The sequence below is a fragment of the Perissodus microlepis genome, chromosome 20, assembly GCF_051167445.1.
Source record: "Perissodus microlepis isolate ML-2025 ecotype Zambia chromosome 20, ASM5116744v1, whole genome shotgun sequence".
In the NCBI taxonomy this organism is placed as follows: domain Eukaryota; kingdom Metazoa; phylum Chordata; class Actinopteri; order Cichliformes; family Cichlidae; genus Perissodus; species Perissodus microlepis.
In genome coordinates this window covers 34031760-34053551 of record NC_140480.1, presented here as the reverse complement: position 1 = coordinate 34053551, position 21792 = coordinate 34031760, and the positions used below count along the sequence as shown (strand labels likewise).

Here is a 21792-nt window from a genome sequence, read left to right as displayed (position 1 = left end):
GTGTGTGTGTGTGTGTGTGTGTGTGTGTGTGTGTGTGTGTGTGTGTGAGAGAGAGGTTGCTGTTATGATTTGCACAGTTGTTTTCAGACAGATTGTAGCTTTGCATTACTGTTCAGAGCCAAAAGCAGCAGCAGTGTGTGTGCGTGTGTGCGTGCGTGCGTGTGTGTGTGTGTGTGTGTGTGTGTGTGTGTGTGTGGACTGCAGTGGTCCAGACCTTTTTTAGACAGCAAACAACTCATTCATTATTCAAAACGAGCTCCCTCTCTCTTCGCTAACCGTCCTTCCTCTCCGCCTCATCAGTTGTTTGTCAGCTGTGTAGTTGTCAAAACTCCTCCAGATAAACAGATAAATCCAGCGCCTTCGAATCTTATTGATCATCGGAGAAGGTCACGCGGGACGCTCGATGCGTGTTCACGAAACACTTCCTGCCAGTGAGTGGTGTCTTTGTTCTCTCCGGCTCTCCTCTGAAGTGTTTCCTCCTCTGGCTCTGCCTCACGCCGCTCCTTCTGTTCGGCACAGACACTGAGTCACTTCACAGTAAATTGGATTTCCTGAACTCTGATTAGTTTGTGTTGTAATTGAGTTTGTGGATGAGACGTCTTTCTCTGATCCAACCTTATTTCAGACCAGTGCTGTGCCCGTGTGGCCCATTAGGTTTGGGTTTGTTTAAGCTGTGTGATAAAGACAAATATCAGAAACCAGACGATGTTACATTTAAAGCAAGTCTCGTGAATTCTGGAATCGCAGCTGCTGCCATGACAGTAGACGAGAACTCTATGAAAACAAAGCATAGCCAATGATCTGGTGGAAGTCAACAGGCTGAAGCCACACCCCTTTAAGCCAAGTTACTTCCCCTTGTAAACAGAATATATCACTACATGCACACACATTTATACATGCAGCAGCTTTAACACCTGTTACCTGTGACTACCTGACTCATGAATACAGAGTCCTCCTTTCACTACTATGCTGATGACACTGAAACATTTCATCCTCTTCAGTCCCAACAAGTCCAGGCTGGATGGCATCATCACAGAGCATTAAGAGCTGGAAAGCACACAACGTCCTTCAGCTGAATGAGGATGAAACTGAAATTGTTCTCTTCAGTGGATGAAAGCAGCTTTTTCTGTGCTCCGTATCCAAAATTAAGCCTTTTCTTTCTTTGAGAGAACACGAAATTATCAATCATGCCCTCATTTCCTCCCACTTGGACTACTGCAGTTCATTCCACACTGGCCTCAGACCAGTCCTCTCTATTAAAATGTTGCTGTTAGGCTCCTCACAGGCACCTGCTTTGGCTTCTCTCCATTAACTGCCAGGACTGATTTCGAGATCCTCCTGTTTGTCCACTAAACCCTTCACAGCTCTCCTGTCAAACTCCTGCTCAGCCTCCAGACCCTCGGGTCAGCTGATTGGATCCTTCTGACTTTGCCCCCTCTGTGGAAACAGCTTTGCCCTCACGGACACATCTTTGTATTTTAAAACTGTTACATTTTTTTTATCCATCGTTATTTACGTCTGTCTGATTTGCTTATTCTGTCCTTTTCAGCCACTGCTGTGCATGTTTAGCACCTACTAACTTGTATTTTATTTATTTCATTTCTATCCTCCTATATATTTGTATCCATTCTGTTTTTTGTGCAGCACTTTGGTCAAAGGGAGTTGTTTTTAAATGTGCTTTATGAATACATTTGAGTTGAGTCATTACTATTTTTACAGCACTTGTGGCTCGGGTCGCTCATGTCGTCGGGCACTTGTCATTTTGTTAAGCTTTGTGACTGCAGCAAAATCTGTTCACAAATAAGCAGAAGGATGACTTCTGTGATTTTAAGTCCAAGTTATTATCCTGATTAGTCAGCTCGGCGTGTCTGAACACAGTGGACCCTTCACACGTAGAAAGAAGAAGTGCTTAAGTTTGAAACCAGCTCGAACAATAAAGTTTGACCTGAGATTAAATCATGGAAGGAAAACAGAAAACAGCTGATGTGAACAGAGATTAATGAAGCGTAAAGTCAGGGGCAGGTTTGAAGGTAAGGGCTTGCTGTTGTCTAAAACAATAATCTATAGCATCCATAGCGTGAATATTTACAGCTGATCATCAGACTGCTTGGATTTGTCAGGTTTTGTGGATATTTTGATTTGAGCAGAAATCTTCAAACCTCTGCAGGAATCATTGGCCAGCTTCAGTGTTTCTCAGTGTGGTGTTACGCCACAGGGGAGCCTCAATAAGGCTTCATCAATTCAACTTTCACTTTAGAGGAAGCTATTAAGTAATCAAGGGTTACGCTTGTTCCTAACAAGAGCTAATCAGGAGGAAATTATTGTTTCTCCATCTATGTGATGTCGGTCTAATGTGCGTGCTGCTCATTTTTATGACTCCTGCAGAGTTCTTTTTCACAGCAACCACAAACAGAGTACGGAGCCGTATTTACCCAGTGCATGAAGTGGATTAATTAGATGATTTTCTTTTTTCTATTCTGGTGAAGAATGTGTGCAGTACGCGAGCAGAACTGAACCTTATTCCCAGTTTCTTTGTGTCGGTGCTGCATGTGGGGGGAAAATTAGTTCTCTGAGGCTCATTGTCTGTGACAGATCGGCGACCTGTCGAGGGTGAATCCCGCCTCTCAGCAGCTGGGATAGGCTCCACCCCCCCGCGACCCTGAATTAGATAAGTGGAAGAGAATAGATGGAAGCATTTTCTTCTGCTTATCTGAAGGTTCAGGTTGCGTTAGTACCAGACTAAACAGCTGAGATATACAATCTCCAAAGCTGGCTCTGGGTCTAATGTGGGCGGGAGCTCCTCGGGAGCTTTTTAAGCAGTGGCCAATAAAAATATTGGGGTGGGGCACCAAAAACAAAATTTCCAGTTTTATTATGCTGTTGTCAGATATATGTTACTTAAAAATATGGACAAAATGAGAAAAAGGCCGGCTGGCAAATGTCGGGGGGTAGGCAGTGGCGCCCCTGACTGTGGGGTCTCCACCTGTGCTGGGGAGGCTTCTGGAAGTGTGCGAGCTCCTTACATTTATTCCATATGAGCTCTGCTGGTCTACAGAGGAAGATCCTCATTCTTGCATCAGAGCTCATGATCAGAGATGAGGACTGGATCGTGGCCTGGCCTTTGTCAGTCCAGTACAACGAATGAATTCTGCAGATAAAACATAAACCCAGCATCACTGTGACGCTCCACCGTCACGTCACTCGTGCAGAAACTCCCTCGCTTGGGCTACCAAGTCTGATCCTGTCCAGAGGCAGCGATACTTTTCCTTCATAGACAGATCGCAGCACAGCCGAGGAGGAACTCCTTCTTGCTACCACACGTAATGTTGGGAGGTGAGGCTCTGCATCCACGTAAAGATGGATTCCTTAATGAGAGGCAGCGTTCACCATGTTTTGGTAAATTATTATTTTTAATAAATGTAAACAAACTTTCTAAGCGCAGCCTCTAAGAGCTATTTATTTTCCTTCAACTGTTATTATCCATGAAAGACATTTGCCTCCATCTTTACCTCCTCCTCCTCCCATTTCACTCTGTTTTCACCAAAATAAAAATCTGATGTTCTTTCAGCTTGATTTTCCTTGAATCAAACCCAGACACCTATTATTGATGACACCATGAAAGTACGTTTCCCCTTCCCCTCTCTGTCACCCGTCTCTCCTTCTTCTCTGTCTGTAAACATTTCTGTCCACTCAGTCATATCAGCAGCTGTTAACAGGAGCTCATAATCCCCCCCGAGCTAAACTCCGACACATAAAGGCGGCGAGGGGCTCCATAGCAGCCGGCAGGAGAGCAAACCTCGCTCCGTCTCGGTCTCCATTGAGTCATCAGCGGGTCTTTGTGTTGTCATGGTGACCCCCACCAATCGCAGCATTGTTTCCCACCGTGGTGATTGACAGGATGGCATGGTAACTCGTGGCAACAGGTTGTCACAGTGGGGGATGATGCAGTTTTGGGAGAGGGGGAGGTGTGCTCGCGGTATTGTTTTATTGTTTTGTTCCATCCTTTCGACTTGTGACCGGGACACGAAAGGGTTAATCTGATTTCTGAGGGCACGTCACACTCGTCCCGCAGGTTCTCATGGCCATTAAATCCAGTTTTGCTCTAAGGTGAAAAACGAATTCTCCAATTTCACGCCTTTTTAAATGACATAATTATTGGAGATGGTTGAACTTTGGTTGCTCGGTGTGACAAAGCAACAGCGGTTTGAACCGTTTCATCAAAGGTTACAGACTTTGATTCAAACAGTCTAATCTCTGTGGCTTTGTGAGGATTTAAAGGTTCGAACAGAAGATGACAGAATACAAATGAATGCTTTTTTATAGTAAAACATTCAAATCATTCAGTTTAAGCCTTAGTGCTGATTTAAAGGGGGTCAGAGTGAATGAATTATACACAGTAACGTGTAAAACAAAGAGCAGTCACCTCAGTTTGAAATGATTTATTACAGGAGAAGATTGTTTACCATCCCCACAAACATGATGCAGAAACTGTGAGTGATGAGTAAACATGCCAGAGCCTCCACATGTATTCAGAGCAGCGTGCACGGACCTGCAGAGGCAGAGCAGGAAATCGAAGCTTAAACGGACGACTAAAATAGGAAGGCGTGTTTGGTATATGAGACGAGATCAAAAAGTTCTGTAAGCAAGTCCAAAAGCTGGACCTGATTTAAAATTTCACATCCAAGATCATCTTCTTAGTTTTATTTCTAAAGGACGTACAAACAGTTCTTTCTGGACTCCGTATCTCCCTGCTAGAAAGAAAAGATAAAGACCATCCATCACTCCTTTTTTTGGCTCAGGTGCTCGAGATCCCAACCTGCTCTCAGCCCTGGATGGCACCGCTTCATCAAAGCTGCCGGCGTGGCATCGTATGAGGCGTCCTTGTGGCTAAACCTGATCACATGTTGGAGATCCACAGTATGTTACAGACCTATTGCCTCTGAGGTCCACTATTATTATTAGTTTTATTATTTATTGCGTGTGTTTTCATGTTTAGTCTTTTTATTTTGGTGTCTTGGGAGCGAGATAACTTTTTATACATTTTCTTTCTGTCAGCTTCTTTTAAAACATTTTTTAATGCACTTTGTGTTTAAAAATGATCTGATTGTTTTACTGAATAACGCGTGATCTGCGAGGGACCACAGGCAGCCCTGCGCCCATGGCGAGCACCAACAAAAGGCCTGTTTTTAATAGATTGGTTCCTCTCAGCCTGTTGTGTTATCCACATTGATTTTGTCCATCTGCACTGTCAACAGCGCGATGTGTTCGGGGTCGGGCTTTACAGCCTCGGATGTTCACCGGCACGAAACACAACAGAGGGATTTGTAGATTTATTGATTTTCTCCTGAGAGCTTCTCGTGCGTAAAAAACCCTCCTGTTCAATACAGCCCTGATCGGTGTGTGTGTGTGTGTGTGTGTGTGTGTGTCCTTACAATAGATTAAGCTGACACCCGTTGATCGTTCCTGTGCATTAATCTCATGTTTATGGGTTAAGTGGTCCACGCAGGCGTTTCCAGCCACAGGGGAGACGTCACACACGCAGGTACGCGATAAAGAAATGTGCAATGAAACAATCGGTCATTATTTCCTTAATTTTTGAATTTGAGACGAGGACAGAGGAGACGAGCCTGAAAGGAATCGACTCGAGTGAGGTAACAAACTTTATTTGTGGCTCATTAACGCTGTTTACTATGAAGGATGCAAGCAGAGGATTACTGATGACGGCAAAATCTGAGTCATGCATGTGGACACGTCACAGGTGAAATCCTGCTTTTGCCTTTCAGGACTGAAGCGAGTGATCACTGAACTTCATTAGAGTTTTTTTATAGGACCAGAAAACTAAAGAAACTGACCTAAAGTCAGTTGGCAGTAAGATGTGTTGTGTTCAAACCAAACTCTGTGCAAAAATAACCCAAGTAAGTAAAAACTGAGGCGAGTAAATAAATAGTGTGAGCTAACAGAAGCGCGTTACTTTGTTGAGATTAGGAAGCGAGCAGATGAAACACTTCTAGAACTTTAAACTTGATGTTCGTCTCGTATTCATGATCAAACAAAACAAAGGGAACTCTTTATATTAAATACATACAGTAATTCCCACAATGATCCATAAAGGCTTCGGTCTTAGTTTTAATCGAGTTCGTGTTTCGTGTTATAAAGTCATTCTCCATCTCTTTCATACGAACCAGGCTGTGATCAGTGGAGTCTGCTCACAAAGCCCTTTTTAAATAGGATTAACATTTCAGAGGGATGTGAGGTGGAATATGTGGCTCCTGGTGATTTATCTTCTTGTTTTGGGATTTAGGATGAACGCTGTTTTAGATGTACAGGCCTGGTTGATGAAAATGCTGAAAAATAATAGAAAAAAAGCTTCGTTTCCGAGTTCTTTTCATCTTAAATTTGATTTAAACAGAAAAACCAAGCAGAAGTAGTGATTTTAAAAAGAAAATACCTTAATTAACATAGTTAATATGTTGAAAATGATCTTCTCCCTGACTCGAGCTTGGGCTTTTCCTTTTCCTGCTGCTTGTGTTGGATTATTATTCGTGCATCGTGGTGAACCTGTAGTGAACTTTGCATCTCTGATGGGAGTGGACTCACTCTCAGGTTTGATGAAGACAAATCACAACCTTCCCGACTGCCTGTGGCAGATTTTAGGTCACGGTGTTGGTACGTTCCACCATCACCAACAAAACATGAAATTAATTCAGTTTTGTGTGAATGAAGTTCATCCACCCAGTATGAAACTTGAATACGATGAAATATGAAAAGAAATACCATGTTATAGAAATTGTTTGGACCAGAACCAAAACGGAGGCCCCAGAGTCCAACACAACATGTCCATAACGCACAGACTGGGTCCTGTCAAACAGGCCGAAACATAGGACGGGGCCTATAGCACAGAAGTCCTTACAATTCAGGTGGCCGACCCGGAGGTAGCCAGCACAGGAGCCCAGAGTGAAACAGTTCCGGGGGTCGGCCACGCAGAGGGCAGTGGCGTCGTGGAAACAGTTCTTGGGGGCGACCAGAAGGTCACCAGTTCACTAGTTTGTCACAAACTGAGGCCGGCCGCACGGAAGACGGCGACGACGTGGGCAAAACAAATCCAAATGCCAACCGCGCAGAAGGCAGTGGTGGCAGCACCAGTCCGGAAGCCGGGCATGTGGAAGGCAGCGGCGGTGACCCTGTTCAGGAGGGCGTCCACGACGGCGATGGTGTCCAGCCAGCGGCCTGGAAAGTGGCCGGCGATGTTGAGGTACTGGACGTGGAGTGACGGCCGCACAACCAGACGAGGACGAAGCTGCAGGCGAGGATGAGGACGAAGCTGCAGGCGAGGATGAGGACGATGCTGCAGAAATTGGCGCTGCAGGCGACAGCGTGGAAGCCACAGGTGGTGATTCCCCCCCCCCCCCCCCCCCCCCCCCCCCCCAGCGGAAGCAGGAGGCTTGAGCGAGAACAGTCACAGAGCCAGCAGGCACGGGGGCCTCTGGCACCCATGAGCCAGACTGCAGCTGCGCAGAGCACTGACCCTGCTCAGGCAGCGACAGCCGGGTGCAGTCCTCAGCTGGCGTCATAGCCTCCAGGGGTCCAGAGGCGGCTGGGGGCAGAAACTCGGCCTCTGGGGAGGCCCTGGAGCGAGTAACAGTCTCTAAACTGGCCAGTTCTTGAGGAAATATCTCAGTATTAACATGTTTGTCTCGCTGCTCTGAGTGAGCGCTAGAAAAATAGTCCAAAACGGGCGGCACAGACACAGCGTCCGAACGGACGCAGGTGAAGATTGTGACCGAGCATTTAACTGAACAGCCGAGGAGGCAGGAAGCTGAACTGACAACGGAGCTACTGGTGAGGCTAAGGGCTGAGCAAGTGACTGGGCTGGTAACAGAACTGCTGTCTGAGCAGCAGGCCGGGCTAGTGACTGAATGGAAGCCTTCACAGCTGAGTGTAATGATGGCTTTAGTGGAGGTGGAGCAGGTGAAAAATTGTCCTTAACACCTTCTGAGTGGAGTTTAATTGTCTCAGGAGAGGCAAACACGGAATAAACCGCCTCAGAGTCACCATGTTCAGAAGGAGCGGAAGAAATGCAGTCGGTTGCTTTTTTGGGAGTTTCAAAAATACCCACTTGTGTGAGGTCTGTTACAACGGAGGTAGGTAAGCTACGGTTATTATCCCTCGTCATACAACAGACACCCCCCGAATAAACAGTTCCAGAAACAACACTAGTGTCCTTTAAACTCACCACAGCTGGTCGCACAGAAGTCCCAAAATCCAGCTGTGGGGTGACGCGCCAGCAGCGCAATCGTCGCTTCCTCCCCGCAGATGGCTCCGATGTGCAAAACATCGGAGCCATCTGCGGGGCTGCGTAGGGAAGCAGTAGCGGCTCGGGGGTGAAGGTGGAGTGTGTTGAGGAGGAAGTCCTGCAGGAGTGGGTGAAGTGAATCCAGTAGAAGAGCCACCTCATCAGGCCAGGACTCTGCAGTCTATTCACACCTACAGGTCAGTGGACACTCTTCCAAGGAACGCTGGTTTGAGGGCGGAGTCAAGGAGGCCATTTACGTGAAAAGGGAAAGACCATCTCTGAATCGAGGAGGGGGCCTAAGGGTACATCTGTCACCATCTTACAATGCTGTGATTGCAGCCATTCCCCAACTCTCTGTCAATGGGACTCATGGTTATTGATCAGTGGTCATGAGAATTTGCATAATTAAGATTAAGGAACTGACCTCCCAGCCCATTGTTCCTCAGTGGGCTGGTTTCAGTCATTATGCAAATGTACTGTTGAAATGTTTCTCCCACAAAACGCTACGTCCAGATGAACAGAATCAACTTTTGGAGATAGGTTCATTTATTATAGATGCTTAACTTGAGATCGAGGAGACAACTCTGATATTCTATTTTTACAGTTTCATATTTCCCTCCCACATCAACTCTCCAGAAAAGGAAACACAGGATGTCTCTGCACATCAGTGAGCAGCTTATGGCCACAAGCTGTAATAAAGACGCTGCATTAATAACATTTATGGGTGCACAGGTACCTGCTGATTAGTGATAATTAACACGCTAATAAAATATTTGGGTTTAACTCACCAGTCCTAGGACAGTCTGCAGCACATGGAAATGAACAATATTTGTCAGGTAAATTAATTAAAGTGCTCTAAAAGGCTCCGGCAGTACAGTCACAGTTGCAGAGGTCCAGTTCACTGACTTGCATTAGGCCAAGCAAGCACCAATCAGCCTGGCTGCCAAGGGAAACCTTTAAAATATTTTTCTACCAGCCTGTAAACATGTTTATTTCTGCACGAACTGGCACTTGGACACGGGATCCTTCGGGGACTGTCTCGCTCTTGGAGCAGGTTTCGAGTAGCCGTTAGAGGACCTGGAGGTGCATGTGTCGTTTACCAATCTCATGTTTCCACGAGACAAACTGTCACGCTCGAGAACGGAGGAGGGAGAGATATCGTTTTCTTTTTTTAAATGCAAGAACGTGTCTCTGTGTGCGGGTTAAATTAAAGGACAAGCAGCAAGTTTGCTGAAAAATGAGAGGTAATTTTAGTCGTAGTTATTACTTGGGGAGGAGGTGAAAGATTACCAACCAAAGCAGGTAATATTAAAAAGCCTGCTGCACCTCTGGAGACCTATATTTCATCTGAATGAGACCTAAGCTGAACTGGTTTCGTGAAAATAGTTTTACAGCTTCTCGTACATGTAACGTCACAAACAGGAGGCCTGTGAGTCCTGATGATGGACAGACTGATGCTTTCTAAAGCTTTGGTGTTTCAGACTGCCGTCTTTCATCCTCTCTCATCTTACCTCAGAGAATGTAAATCATTCAAATGCATATTTAAATGATCTTTCATAGGGACCCACGGGTACAAAACAAGTTGTTCTTTGCTCTGCGAGAAGCTCGGAGAGTTTCGAGTGCAGTCCCCGCAGTCCTCCCTGTCCGCATTATAAACCTGGGACAGCTGCTCCCTGCTTTTGATCAGACAACCTGAATCTGATAACGCCCACAGAGCCGCTCGCTTTCTGCAGATTCGCCGCTGCCAGGACTGAGAGAGGCAAAAATTTAAGGCTCATTAACATTCATGAAAACACTGTCCCACGGCTCCCACGCGCACACTCTGACATCAAACTTCCCTCCAACTGCAGCCTCTCAGAGACGCCGCGGCTTTGGAGGGAAGGCGCTGTCCTCGGGGTGGTAATTACCCACAGTCGTTTACTTCATTTCATGTGACGGTGAGTCATGTTAATTTATTTCTCATCACATGTTGTTTCTTGTGCAGCAGCCCCGCAGCCTTTGATATCCACACGGGTAAAATGCATTAATTGGTCTGCTTACACTTCCATAATTTCCCACCTGCCTGCGGCTCTTGTTTGGCTCTGATTTGTGTCTGTAAGCTCTAAACCTGAACTTTGACACAGAGGTGAGCGTTGATGCCTGCATATAACTGAATGCATTCAGGAAACCTCTTTTCCAACTATTTATTTGCTCTCTCTGTGCTGACAAAACCTCTTCCTGTGGATGCTGGGTCCATTTCCGCCTTAAGTATAAAAACGAGCAGCGCTGAAGCCATTTAAGTAATGAGCACATTTTTCCTGTCTGGGTTTAAATTAAACCAGAGGAAGAGAGTGCATTCTTAACTGGTGGCTATTCAGACACATGTGTAACTTGGATTTGTTATTTTTCATCTAGAGTGTTTGAGGAAGGACGGAAACGAGATTATAATCACCTGCGTTGGTCCTTATTGGCGAATAAGAGCGCAGCCATCAGGTTTTTGAGACCGAGCTGTTGTAGTTTAAAGCTTAATGACGTTTTCCTCATATTCAGGTTGACTCAGTACGTCACATTTTTCAGCCCATCTGTATCTCCTGTGATGACTCATCTATAAGGAACCATCTTTATAGATAAAGATGATATATAGATCTGATATTGCTGTATTGGTGTTGCTCAGGTGGAGAAGTGGTATCATTTGATGTGGTGTGGCTGCCTGGTAGCAGCATAGGTCATAAACTCTCTTTATCTTGTCGTTCATGTTAATATTTCTTTTTCTGTTGACGTTTAGGTGAACATATTTCTGATAAGGTTTTGTTTCACTTTATTGGTGCTGTAAAAAGTCCAAATGGTGAATGGGCTGCATTTTTCAGGACGTTTTGTTCACCGAGTCATAAATTAGGGAGCCACCTCGTGTCTGCTCCGATGATGGTGGTTTATGTCTCACTTTTGCAGAATTCTAGCAGATTTTTTCCACCAAATTAACTTTTTAACCTTCACCTAACCTTCCTTCCGTAACAGTGGCTTGAATAAACTTAAAAGTGGCTCGTGTCATGTTGGCTCTGAGTTATCAGAAACCCTTTTCAACTCTTATGCACGTGACTGTGGTCACTGTGTGTTGGCTTGAGTTCAGGGAATTTGTATTGAAATCAAAAAGTTGCAACTTTAAAAATAAGAATCATGTTTGCATTAAAGTGTGACAACAAATATGTGCAATCGACTCGCTTTGGTCATTTCTCTGGTCCATGAAGGTCATTAGTTGATAAGAACATCAGTCCCTTCAACCCTTGTGTAATGGGGAAGTCTTTAGGACCCAGGGAACCCAATGGAGGGTATAAAAGAGGAAGTAGCAGCAGGTGCTTTTCATTTCCACTGACGAGCGGCTGTGAACAATGGTTGTGTGAGTAGGTGAAGAGCCTGAGAAGTTTTAATTGTCTGCTACACAAACAGTTGTTTTAAACCTCTACAGCAGAGGTTCGAGGTACAGGCTGTTTTTCTTTTAGTGCTTTTTTTTAATTTGTTGAAATGTATTTGATGTTTATTGTATTTTATGTTTTTAGTAGTGATTTTTAGAAGATAAGCCAGGTGTGCAGCAAACACAGTTGTCTGCTGGAGGTATGTTAACTTAATATATTTGACATTAAAAAAAAGTATATTGATGCACTATAATCTAATTTATATTGTATTGCCTCCTGCAGGGCAGGCTGCACATGTGAATTTGTCACTGTTTTTTCCTCCTTCTCCTTTTTGTTGCGTTTTTGGTTTTAGTAGGGTCACCTTTTAAAACTGTTTTTTTTAATGCCGGGTTTGTTTTTATTTCTACTGGGCTGGTGCAATATTAGTCGGGCAATGTGCAATCCCTGAGCTGGGCTCTTACCTTAGGGGAAGTAGGTCTTTTTAGAGGTGCTCCGTGTGGATTTGCAGTGAATAAGTTTTATTAAGAGTGATTTTAGTGCCACCGATTATTGCCTGAACTAAAACACTTAGTGCATGCGATAAGTGTTCTGTTGGGCTCGTATTTATTTGGGGTGGATTTGTTTCTTTTAAAGCAACGAGCATCTGGGACCACCGGGGCAAAGCAAGCCCGCAGGTGATAGCTGCATTGCTGGCAGGTTGCACCAAGACTATTTTGTGGTCGTTAGTGACCTTTCCCATTTTGATGTTTTAGGCCTTTTGCAAACCCTTTGTGTTCTTTTAAAATAATAAATTTTAACATATCTGACTGATATTGACCCTCTTGTCCCGTTTATTCTGGGCTCGTTCCTGTAAGAGCTTTGGGCCTGAAAGTTTGCACAAGTAGTATAGAAGCCCTTAGCGGTTACTCGGTGGCTTTTACTCGCTACATTATTTGGCGTTGTCGACAGGATACAGGTCATATCAGTTACGGTGTTTGGTTTTTATTTTAGTGTGGCCCTGTTTATTTTAGTAAGAGTGTTAGAGGAGAGGAGGAAAAACAGTGACATCTTCTACGGAGGAGAAGCCAACTGTTGGGCTGCCACGGGGATAATAAACCTCCTTCGCCGACCCTATGGACGACGTACAGGCCCTCTTGGAGCAGCTGCAGCAGCTAAAAGCAGCAAATGAACAGTTGAGAGACCAATTACAGGAACGTTCTCCTGTGACTGGTCCAGTGCCAGATCCAGTGCCGGGTCCATCTACTGTGCCATCAAATATGAACCCAATAAATGAAGCTACAAATGTGTGTTACGTTTATGCACCTCGGGAGCGTAAATGCCCAAGGTTTACTGGTAAATTGTCAGTGGACTTGTCAACTGTTGACCAGTGGGTTGAAGAAGTACGTAGATGCCTGGAGACTCGTCCTATGTCAAGAGCAGCACAAGTGATGTTTGTGATGGACCATCTTGATGGCAGTGCTAAATCTGAGGTCTGTTTTCATTCGAGTACCAGTAGAGACACTCCTGATAAGATTTTTGATATTTTAGTTGAGAACTATAGCTGCACTCAGTCATATGTAGCTGCCCAGCTACAGTTCTTCCAGCGCACCCAGCGAGAAGGGGAATCTCTGCGAGATTACTCTCATGCCCTTAAATCTTTAATGGACACTGTAATCTGTAAGACACCAGGTGGTATTCCAAATTCTGATATATTGCTAAGGGACCAGTTTACTGAACATGTCCATGATGATATGCTGCGCAGAGAGTTGAAACAGCGGGTCCTTCAAACACCAGACATGTCGTTTCTTGCCCTACGCAGTATTGCCCTTAAGTGGGCTGATGTAGGTAGGCAGGGAGGGAAAACTAGGTCCCGAGCCTATTCTTGTGATACGAACTGTCAGGTAGTAGAGGGAGTTAATGCAGAGATGCATGCAGTCACCGCTAGGCCTAATGATGACATTCTACAGATAAAAGAGTGCCTTCGAAAACAACAGGTTCAGTTGGAAACGCTCATGAAGCAAATGTCTGTCCATTTTTCACAGCCCTCTCAGACTGGATTAACCCCGACCCCTCCCACAACTAGGCCTTTTCGTTTCCAGGCAGATGGAAAGCCAATTTGCCATCGGTGTGGTAGGGCGGGTCATATTGCCAGGTTCTGTAGGGTAAAACATCCAGCTATAAAGAATAGTGGTGGGTCTCATGCTGATGTACATGTACAAAGTCAGGTTGTGGAACAAGGCCCTGAGTCTCAGCCATCGGGAAACTAGGTCCCTCTGGTGCAGAGAGCCAGGCATCAGGAACAGGGTTTATGGGCTCAGCTGAAGTTGTTATGGAAGATCCCTCTCGATTAATTGGGAATTGTCCAGTGGTGGAAATAGAAATGGGGGGTGTTATAGTTCCCTGTCTTTTGGATACTGGGTCCATGGTCACCACTATTCGAGAGAGTTTCTTTGAGAAGCACTTCAGGTCGCAGGGGGTGGGGCACTTAAAGAAATGCCAATGGTTACGCCTCAGGGCAGCTAATGGGTTGAAAATCCCCTATATAGGCTACATGGAGCTTGATGTGACTGTTTTTGGTGGCACCCTGACAAAAATGGGTGTGTTAGTGGTGGAGGACCCTCTAGATGGGAGCGTTCAGCAGCCACAGATTGTGCCTGGCCTCTTGGGGATGAATATCATTAGCCGTTGTTACCACCTACTCTTTGAGCAGTTTGGCCCTCGTCTGTTTGAATCTCCTGCCCTTGAAAATGCCAGTAAGACGTGGAAAGAGACACTTCACAAGTGTCAGCGCATTGAGGCTTTGAATACATCCGGGTATTTAGGTAAAGCAAAAGTCCACAGTCGAGCTGTTTGTGTCCCTGCTGGTTCGTTGAAATGGATACATACTAGCTGCCCCTCTGCTGCTAACATTAACCTTCCATCAGTGCTCCTGGAGCCCATAGCGACAGGTAATCCCCTTCCAGGGGCCATCTTGGTTTCCCCGGCCCTCCTTTCTGTTGAACAGGGTGTTGTTGACATTCCGGTGGTTAATGTGGGAAATGAGGATGTTTGGTTACCGCCCTGTACACAACTAGGTGAATTGCATCTGGTTGACCTTCCATCATCTGGGGACTCTGTCATTACCGGAGAGTCTGATGATCCCACGTTGCAGATAATGATGCACGAAGTGACTGTACAGGCGCATCCGCACCTTGATTTTTCTGAGCTCTCATGGCCTAACTTGTCCAATGAACAGTCACAACAAGGAGTGTCACTTTTGCGGAAGCATTGCTCGGTTTTCAGCCATGGGGAGGGAGATTTAGGATGTACCACATTGGTGGAACATGAGATCCCTTTAATGGATGATGCCCCAGTGAGACAGCGGTATCGCCGGCTCCCACCCTCTCAGTATGAACAAGTGAAAGCCCATATTAAAGATTTGTTGGATCGGGGGGTAGTGCGTCTAAGCAGTAGCCCTTATTCTTCTCCAATTGTGGTGGTTTTTAAGAAAAATGGAGAGATTAGGCTGTGTGTTGATTACCGTTTGCTTAATGCCAAGACACGGAAAGATGCTTATCCATTACCCCGTATTGAGGAGTCATTAGATGCCCTGACGGGAGCACAGTGGTTCTCTACATTGGACCTTGCAAGTGGGTATAATCAAGTACCAGTGGCCGAGAAGGACAAAGCCAAGACTGCTTTCTGTACCCCTTTTGGTCTGTTCGAATTCAATCGAATGCCATTTGGGCTCTGTAATGCCCCTAGCACTTTTCAGAGGCTAATGGAGCGGATTTTTGGGGATCAAAGTTTCCAGTCCCTTTTATTGTACCTGGATGATATTGTTGTGTTTTCATCCTCCTTTGAGCAGCATCTGGAGCGTCTTGACTTGGTCTTAACGCGGCTCAAAGAGCACAATCTAAAGTTGAAGCTGGAGAAGTGTCACTTTTTCCAGCCAGAGGTTCAATACCTCGGGCATGTGATATCTGCTTCTGGGGTGGCGACTGACCCTTCTAAGATTAGTGCAGTGGCTGAGTGGGCACGACCGACTACTTGTACAGAGCTACAGTCATTTTTGGGATTTGCCTCATACTATCGGCGTTTTGTTGAAGGTTTTGCCAAGTATGCTGCCCCGCTCCACCGGCTGGTGGGCGAGCTGGGAGGTACCAAGAAGAAACGTAGAAGTGGTGCCAGTGGGGCAATGTGTCACCTTTGGAGTGAGGAATGTGAGAATGCATTCCAAACACTAAAAAGGCTGCTGGTTAGTGCCCCAGTATTGGCATATGCAGATTTTGCTAAACCTTTTGTCCTTGAGATAGATGCTAGTCAGGCAGGGTTAGGGGCAGTTTTATCTCAGGAGCAAGAAGGAAAGAGGCGGCCAGTTGCTTTTGCTAGCCGGGGCCTGCGACCTAGTGAAAGGAATATGTCCAATTATAGCTCTAGAAAGTTGGAATTCTTGGCACTAAAATGGGCTGTCACTCAAAAATTCCGTGAATATCTGTTGGGAAATAAGTTTGTGGTGTTCACAGATAACAATCCCCTTAGCTATTTGCAAACTGCTAAATTGGGAGCCGTAGAGCAGCGATGGGCCTCAGAACTAGCTGTGTTCAACTTTGAGATTAAATATAGGCCAGGTCCCAGCAATCGCAACGCTGATGCATTGTCACGGCAACTGCATCCACAGAGTCCATCTGGCCTGCTTCCAGGGTTGAAGGTTCCACAGGAAGTGCAAGATCAGACAGATGTAGGTCAACTGGGAAATGCTGTTGCCGCTACGTGTAGAGCCATAGGTGCATTTCCATCCCGACCTAAAGCTGATCTAATATCCCTTCAAGCTGCTGACCCGGTAATTGGCCCTTTTTCACAGTATTGGGAAAGAGGGAGGCTGCCTACCAAGCAGGAAATGGGTAATGTAGGTAAGGGAGTGAAAAAGTTGGTGCAACAGTGGCCCAGAATCAAGCTGAAGGAAGGTGTCTTGTATCGTCAAGTTCAGACACCTGGTGATGGCCAAGTTTTGTTTCAACTATTGCTACCCCAGTGCTTGCAAACAGAGGTCCTGAGAAGTTTACATGATGATCATGGGCATCAAGGCATTGGCCGCACTACCAGCCTGGTGAGAGAAAGGTGTTTTTGGCCCTTTATGGCACGTGACATTGAGAAATATTGTCAGGAGTGCGATCGTTGTGTCTTGGCAAAGGCTGTAAAACCAAAAGTTCGCACATTCAGGGGGGGTTTGGTGGCTTCTAAACCCCTGGAAGTCATTGCCATTGATTTCAGTGTTTTGGACAAGTCTAGTGATGGGCGTGAGAATGTACTTGTGGTCACCGACGTATTTTCAAAGTTCTCTCAAGCATACCCTACAGTAGATCAACGGGCAAGTACAGTGGCACGGGTATTAACTGAAAAATGGTTTTATATCTATGGGGTCCCTAAGCGTATCCATAGTGATCAGGGAAAGAGCTTTGAGGGAGACTTGCTGAAACGTCTGTGCCACCTGTATGGCATAGAAAAAAGCAGGACCACACCATATCATCCTGAGGGCAATGGACAATGCGAGAGATTTAACAGAACACTCCATGATCTGTTGCGCACACTCCCTCCTGATAAGAAAAGAAAGTGGCCGCAATACTTGCCACAGGTATTGTATGCTTACAATACCACAGAACATCAGTCCACCGGCTTTTCACCTTATGAGCTTATGTTTGGTCAGAAGCCCCAGTTGCCCGTTGACTTCTTACTGGGGGCTTCCCAGTCAGAACCTATGTCTAGATCTGCGCAGGAGTGGGTAGAGGAGCATAAACAACGTCTAATTTCAGTTTATGTGCATGCGAAAGAACAACTCCAACAAGCTGCAGAGAGGAGAAATAAACATTTTCATCCAACAGTTACTTCCCTTCTCTCCCCAGGTACTCTGGTTTATCGGAAAAGTCATCCTTTAGGCCGCCATAAGATTCACGATGCCTGGGATCCTATGGTGTATGTTGTTGTGCAGAGTATGGACAAAGAAGGCAGGGTTTACAAAATACGCCCTAGAGATCGTTCAGGTCCAGACAAGAACTTAAATCGGGCTGAGTTGAGAGTAATACCCTCAGGTATTGTAGCACCCGCTCCAGACGAATATCCTCTCTCTGACCCAGGGCTGGTAGTTGAGTCACCCCGGCAGTCAACATCAGATACACCAGATGATGACAGTGAGGCTGGTGGAGTTGTACTCGCCCTTGTTCCAAACCCACCCAAAGATCAGCCACCCTCGGTATCTGTTCCAGAGCCTGTTAGTGAAACTAGGAGCATAGGCTCGAGCAACTTGAACCCTGTATCCATAGTTCCAGAACAGCCAGAGGAAAGTGGGATTGATAATAGGGAGAATGTTTTAGAGCAGGACTCAGGAAGAGTTCAGGGGCGGCCTAAAAGAAGTACAGCAGGAAAGCATTCTAACCCCTTTAATCTCCCACGGTCAGTAAATCAGACTGCTGCTGTTCTCACTAGTGATTCACAGAGCTCTCTTGTCCATAATGATTTGCCCCAAAATGTATTTAGGCCCTGGCAGTAAGTGGTCACCGGGACGGTGACCTTTCAAAACGGGGGCAATTGTAATGGGGAAGTCTTTAGGACCCAGGGAACCCAATGGAGGGTATAAAAGAGGAAGTAGCAGCAGGTGCTTTTCATTTCCACTGACGAGCGGCTGTGAACAATGGTTGTGTGAGTAGGTGAAGAGCCTGAGAAGTTTTAATTGTCTGCTACACAAACAGTTGTTTTAAACCTCTACAGCAGAGGTTCGAGGTACAGGCTGTTTTTCTTTTAGTGCTTTTTTTTAATTTGTTGAAATGTATTTGATGTTTATTGTATTTTATGTTTTTAGTAGTGATTTTTAGAAGATAAGCCAGGTGTGCAGCAAACACAGTTGTCTGCTGGAGGTATGTTAACTTAATATATTTGACATTAAAAAAAAGTATATTGATGCACTATAATCTAATTTATATTGTATTGCCTCCTGCAGGGCAGGCTGCACATGTGAATTTGTCACTGTTTTTTCCTCCTTCTCCTTTTTGTTGCGTTTTTGGTTTTAGTAGGGTCACCTTTTAAAACTGTTTTTTTTAATGCCGGGTTTGTTTTTATTTCTACTGGGCTGGTGCAATATTAGTCGGGCAATGTGCAATCCCTGAGCTGGGCTCTTACCTTAGGGGAAGTAGGTCTTTTTAGAGGTGCTCCGTGTGGATTTGCAGTGAATAAGTTTTATTAAGAGTGATTTTAGTGCCACCGATTATTGCCTGAACTAAAACACTTAGTGCATGCGATAAGTGTTCTGTTGGGCTCGTATTTATTTGGGGTGGATTTGTTTCTTTTAAAGCAACGAGCATCTGGGACCACCGGGGCAAAGCAAGCCCGCAGGTGATAGCTGCATTGCTGGCAGGTTGCACCAAGACTATTTTGTGGTCGTTAGTGACCTTTCCCATTTTGATGTTTTAGGCCTTTTGCAAACCCTTTGTGTTCTTTTAAAATAATAAATTTTAACATATCTGACTGATATTGACCCTCTTGTCCCGTTTATTCTGGGCTCGTTCCTGTAAGAGCTTTGGGCCTGAAAGTTTGCACAAGTAGTATAGAAGCCCTTAGCGGTTACTCGGTGGCTTTTACTCGCTACACTTGTGTGAACAGTGAGCCATTAAACACATCATCTCCACCCATGCACACCGGCTCCTCTGACGATATGATCTCCTTCCCTCAGGCAAATGTTACAAGTCCCACAGTGCAAATCTGTCATTCAGCACAACCTCATTTAGACTTTAAATAGCACCACTAGGACACACAGCTATTTTTAAATTATTGACACTTATACACCTTCCAATTTGTGTTTAATTGCATTTCACTCAGACACACCGCTACACTTTCTGCTGATGGTCTTTGTCTGTGTATAGATACAAACTTTCTTAAAGAATCATTATAACGATGCTATTGGCAATAATCATAATGTAGTAGTCAGTTTCCTTTCCACTGATCCTCTTGCCCTTTGGATACACCCCAAATCGACAATCTTGGACTGCAGATGGCAATGGCTGCAGCCTCTGGGACCCCCTTTGCCATCTGCAGTCGAAGACGACGGAGTTATATTCCATCCTACAGTTATAGGAGCAGTCCACCCAGCAAATGAGCCGGAATAGAAAACACAAAATGAGAAAGACCCAGGACTAGCAGTGTCTGCACTTTAGTGTCCACCAGTAAATTGTGGATAGTATTTTATTTTCAGACAGATTAAATAAAGTTCTCCACTGAAAATATTTGGACTGATAGACGTAGCCACCACGATGCAGCATTAGTGTTTGCTTTGAAGAGAAGTGAGCTAAGCTATCTGCTAACTTAGCAAGACTGTGCAGATGCAATGCACAAAAACACAAATGACAGTATGTGTAAGTAATAACATGCTAAAATTTAACCCACCGTAACTGAAGCACACAACCCTTAAACTTGTTGAGCTGCGGCACACATTATTAGATTATGTGTCAGATAGTTCTAGACATAGATCAGTTAGATCTGTCAGTCACAGTGGCCCATGCATGACTCAAAAATCCAGAACGAATAGTTATAACAATAATTCTCCACCATAGTGTGGTAACAAAGGGGAAAACTGCTGAGTAACAATGATGCATTCACATGCATATCAAATGAGAAAATTAATATGGATCATTATCAACACAGGTTATTCATTAAATTGATTTAAATATTTTGTGAATTTGTGGGTTAAACAAATGAAAAAAGGCAGAACGTCTGATCATTTTAACTAACTGGTGTTTTTATGTGACTCTGCTGTATAAAAGTCCTGAAATCAGAAGCTTAGAAAGAAGACTCACCTGCAAAATGACACTTATCAACATGCAGCCCTGGGAACGCTACAGGTCCTGATGGAATCCCACAGAGGCTGCTCAGGAGATGTTTCACCTTTCATTGTCACACTGCACAGGCCTAAATGCCTCGAGTCTTCCACCATTGCACTTGCGCCCCCCCATTAGTCTCTAAAATAACCAATGACTGCACACAAACCCACAACACCAACTTAGACATCAAGTTTGCAGATAGGACCACTGTAATTGGATTAATGCACCATGGTGATGAGTCTGCCTACAGGGATGAAGCCTGCTGACTGTCCCAATGGTCCTCCATCATTAACCTGGCAATCAATGTCTCCAAGACAAAAGAGCTGATCAGCTTCAGGAGACAGAAAAATGTTCCACCATACATAGGCGGAGACATTGTGGAGATAGTGCCAAACTTTAAATTCATCAGCAGACATTTCCCAGGATCTGAGAGACTTGGACCCCAAACCCTAAACACAACCTCTCTTTTGAAGAGGGCACAGAAGTGGCTCTACTTCTTAAAGAGACTGTGGCATGTCAACTCCATTGAGGCTGACAAGAAGGCTCTTCATCAAAGGATTCATCAAACCAGCACAGAGGACCACCAACACTCTGCTACCTTCACTTGACCAGATCTACATCAAGGCCTCTTCTCATCCTGACTGCCACCTTATAACTGACTGACTGACACCTGGAGGTACAGATAATCTCTGTACCTCCAGACTACAGGACCTGTATTCAAATCCCATCAAAGTGTTTATCTCTATCACTATGGTCTGTAGAAACGATATGTGCATATATCCTTTGTAGGACCTGCCTGTGTGCATGCATTGCATAAAAACGTTGCAAAAAAATAGAGAAATTTGTGTTGATTGATTGTTGTTCATTTCCCCTTAAATGGGCACCAGAGTTGAGCAGCAGAGTTAAGTTTGTGAGTTGCGTGCATGAAAAAGCTGCCAAACAGCTTATTCTGCTTGTTTGGTGTCATTTATTCCATTGGATGATTGAAGTATGACGTTTTTGTTGTAAACCTGTAGAACGACCAATGAAGGCATTCTGTTATATTCTATACGACAGTTGTTGTGGTCATGTCTTCTTTGTGGCCCTTCCTTCTCAGACACCAAACTCAGAGCGATTAAGTAATGTGGAAGGAATTAAATTCGGTTAATTTAAGAGAAGCCATGATCAGGTCCGAGGTTTAATCTGGGCTTTATTTTATTCTGGGAAAATACATCATAAAGTCCTCAGTTGGCAGAAAACCAGCAGATACACTCCCCCCGTGAATCCCTGTGTAATTAGAGAGCAG

General features: G+C 45.0%; 2 protein-coding genes across 2 annotated transcripts in view; both read left to right on the top strand.

Moving 5' to 3' along the window:
- The first annotated feature begins 10210 nt into the window (after positions 1-10210).
- sulf2b (sulfatase 2b) overlaps positions 10211-21792 on the top strand; it is a 195744-nt gene continuing 184162 nt past the window's right edge. Inside the window, exon 1 of the mRNA XM_084916177.1 lies at positions 10211-10230. The gene's annotated coding sequence lies outside the window, so the exon portion shown is untranslated. The remainder of the gene's footprint in view (positions 10231-21792) is intronic.
- LOC146365017 (uncharacterized) lies at positions 11526-14834 on the top strand. The gene is made up of 2 exons (XM_084915952.1): positions 11526-11747; positions 11827-14834. The coding sequence occupies exon 2, from the start codon at positions 12795-12797 to the stop codon at positions 13926-13928; it is 1134 nt and encodes a 377-aa protein (XP_084772078.1). The 5' UTR covers positions 11526-11747; positions 11827-12794; the 3' UTR covers positions 13929-14834.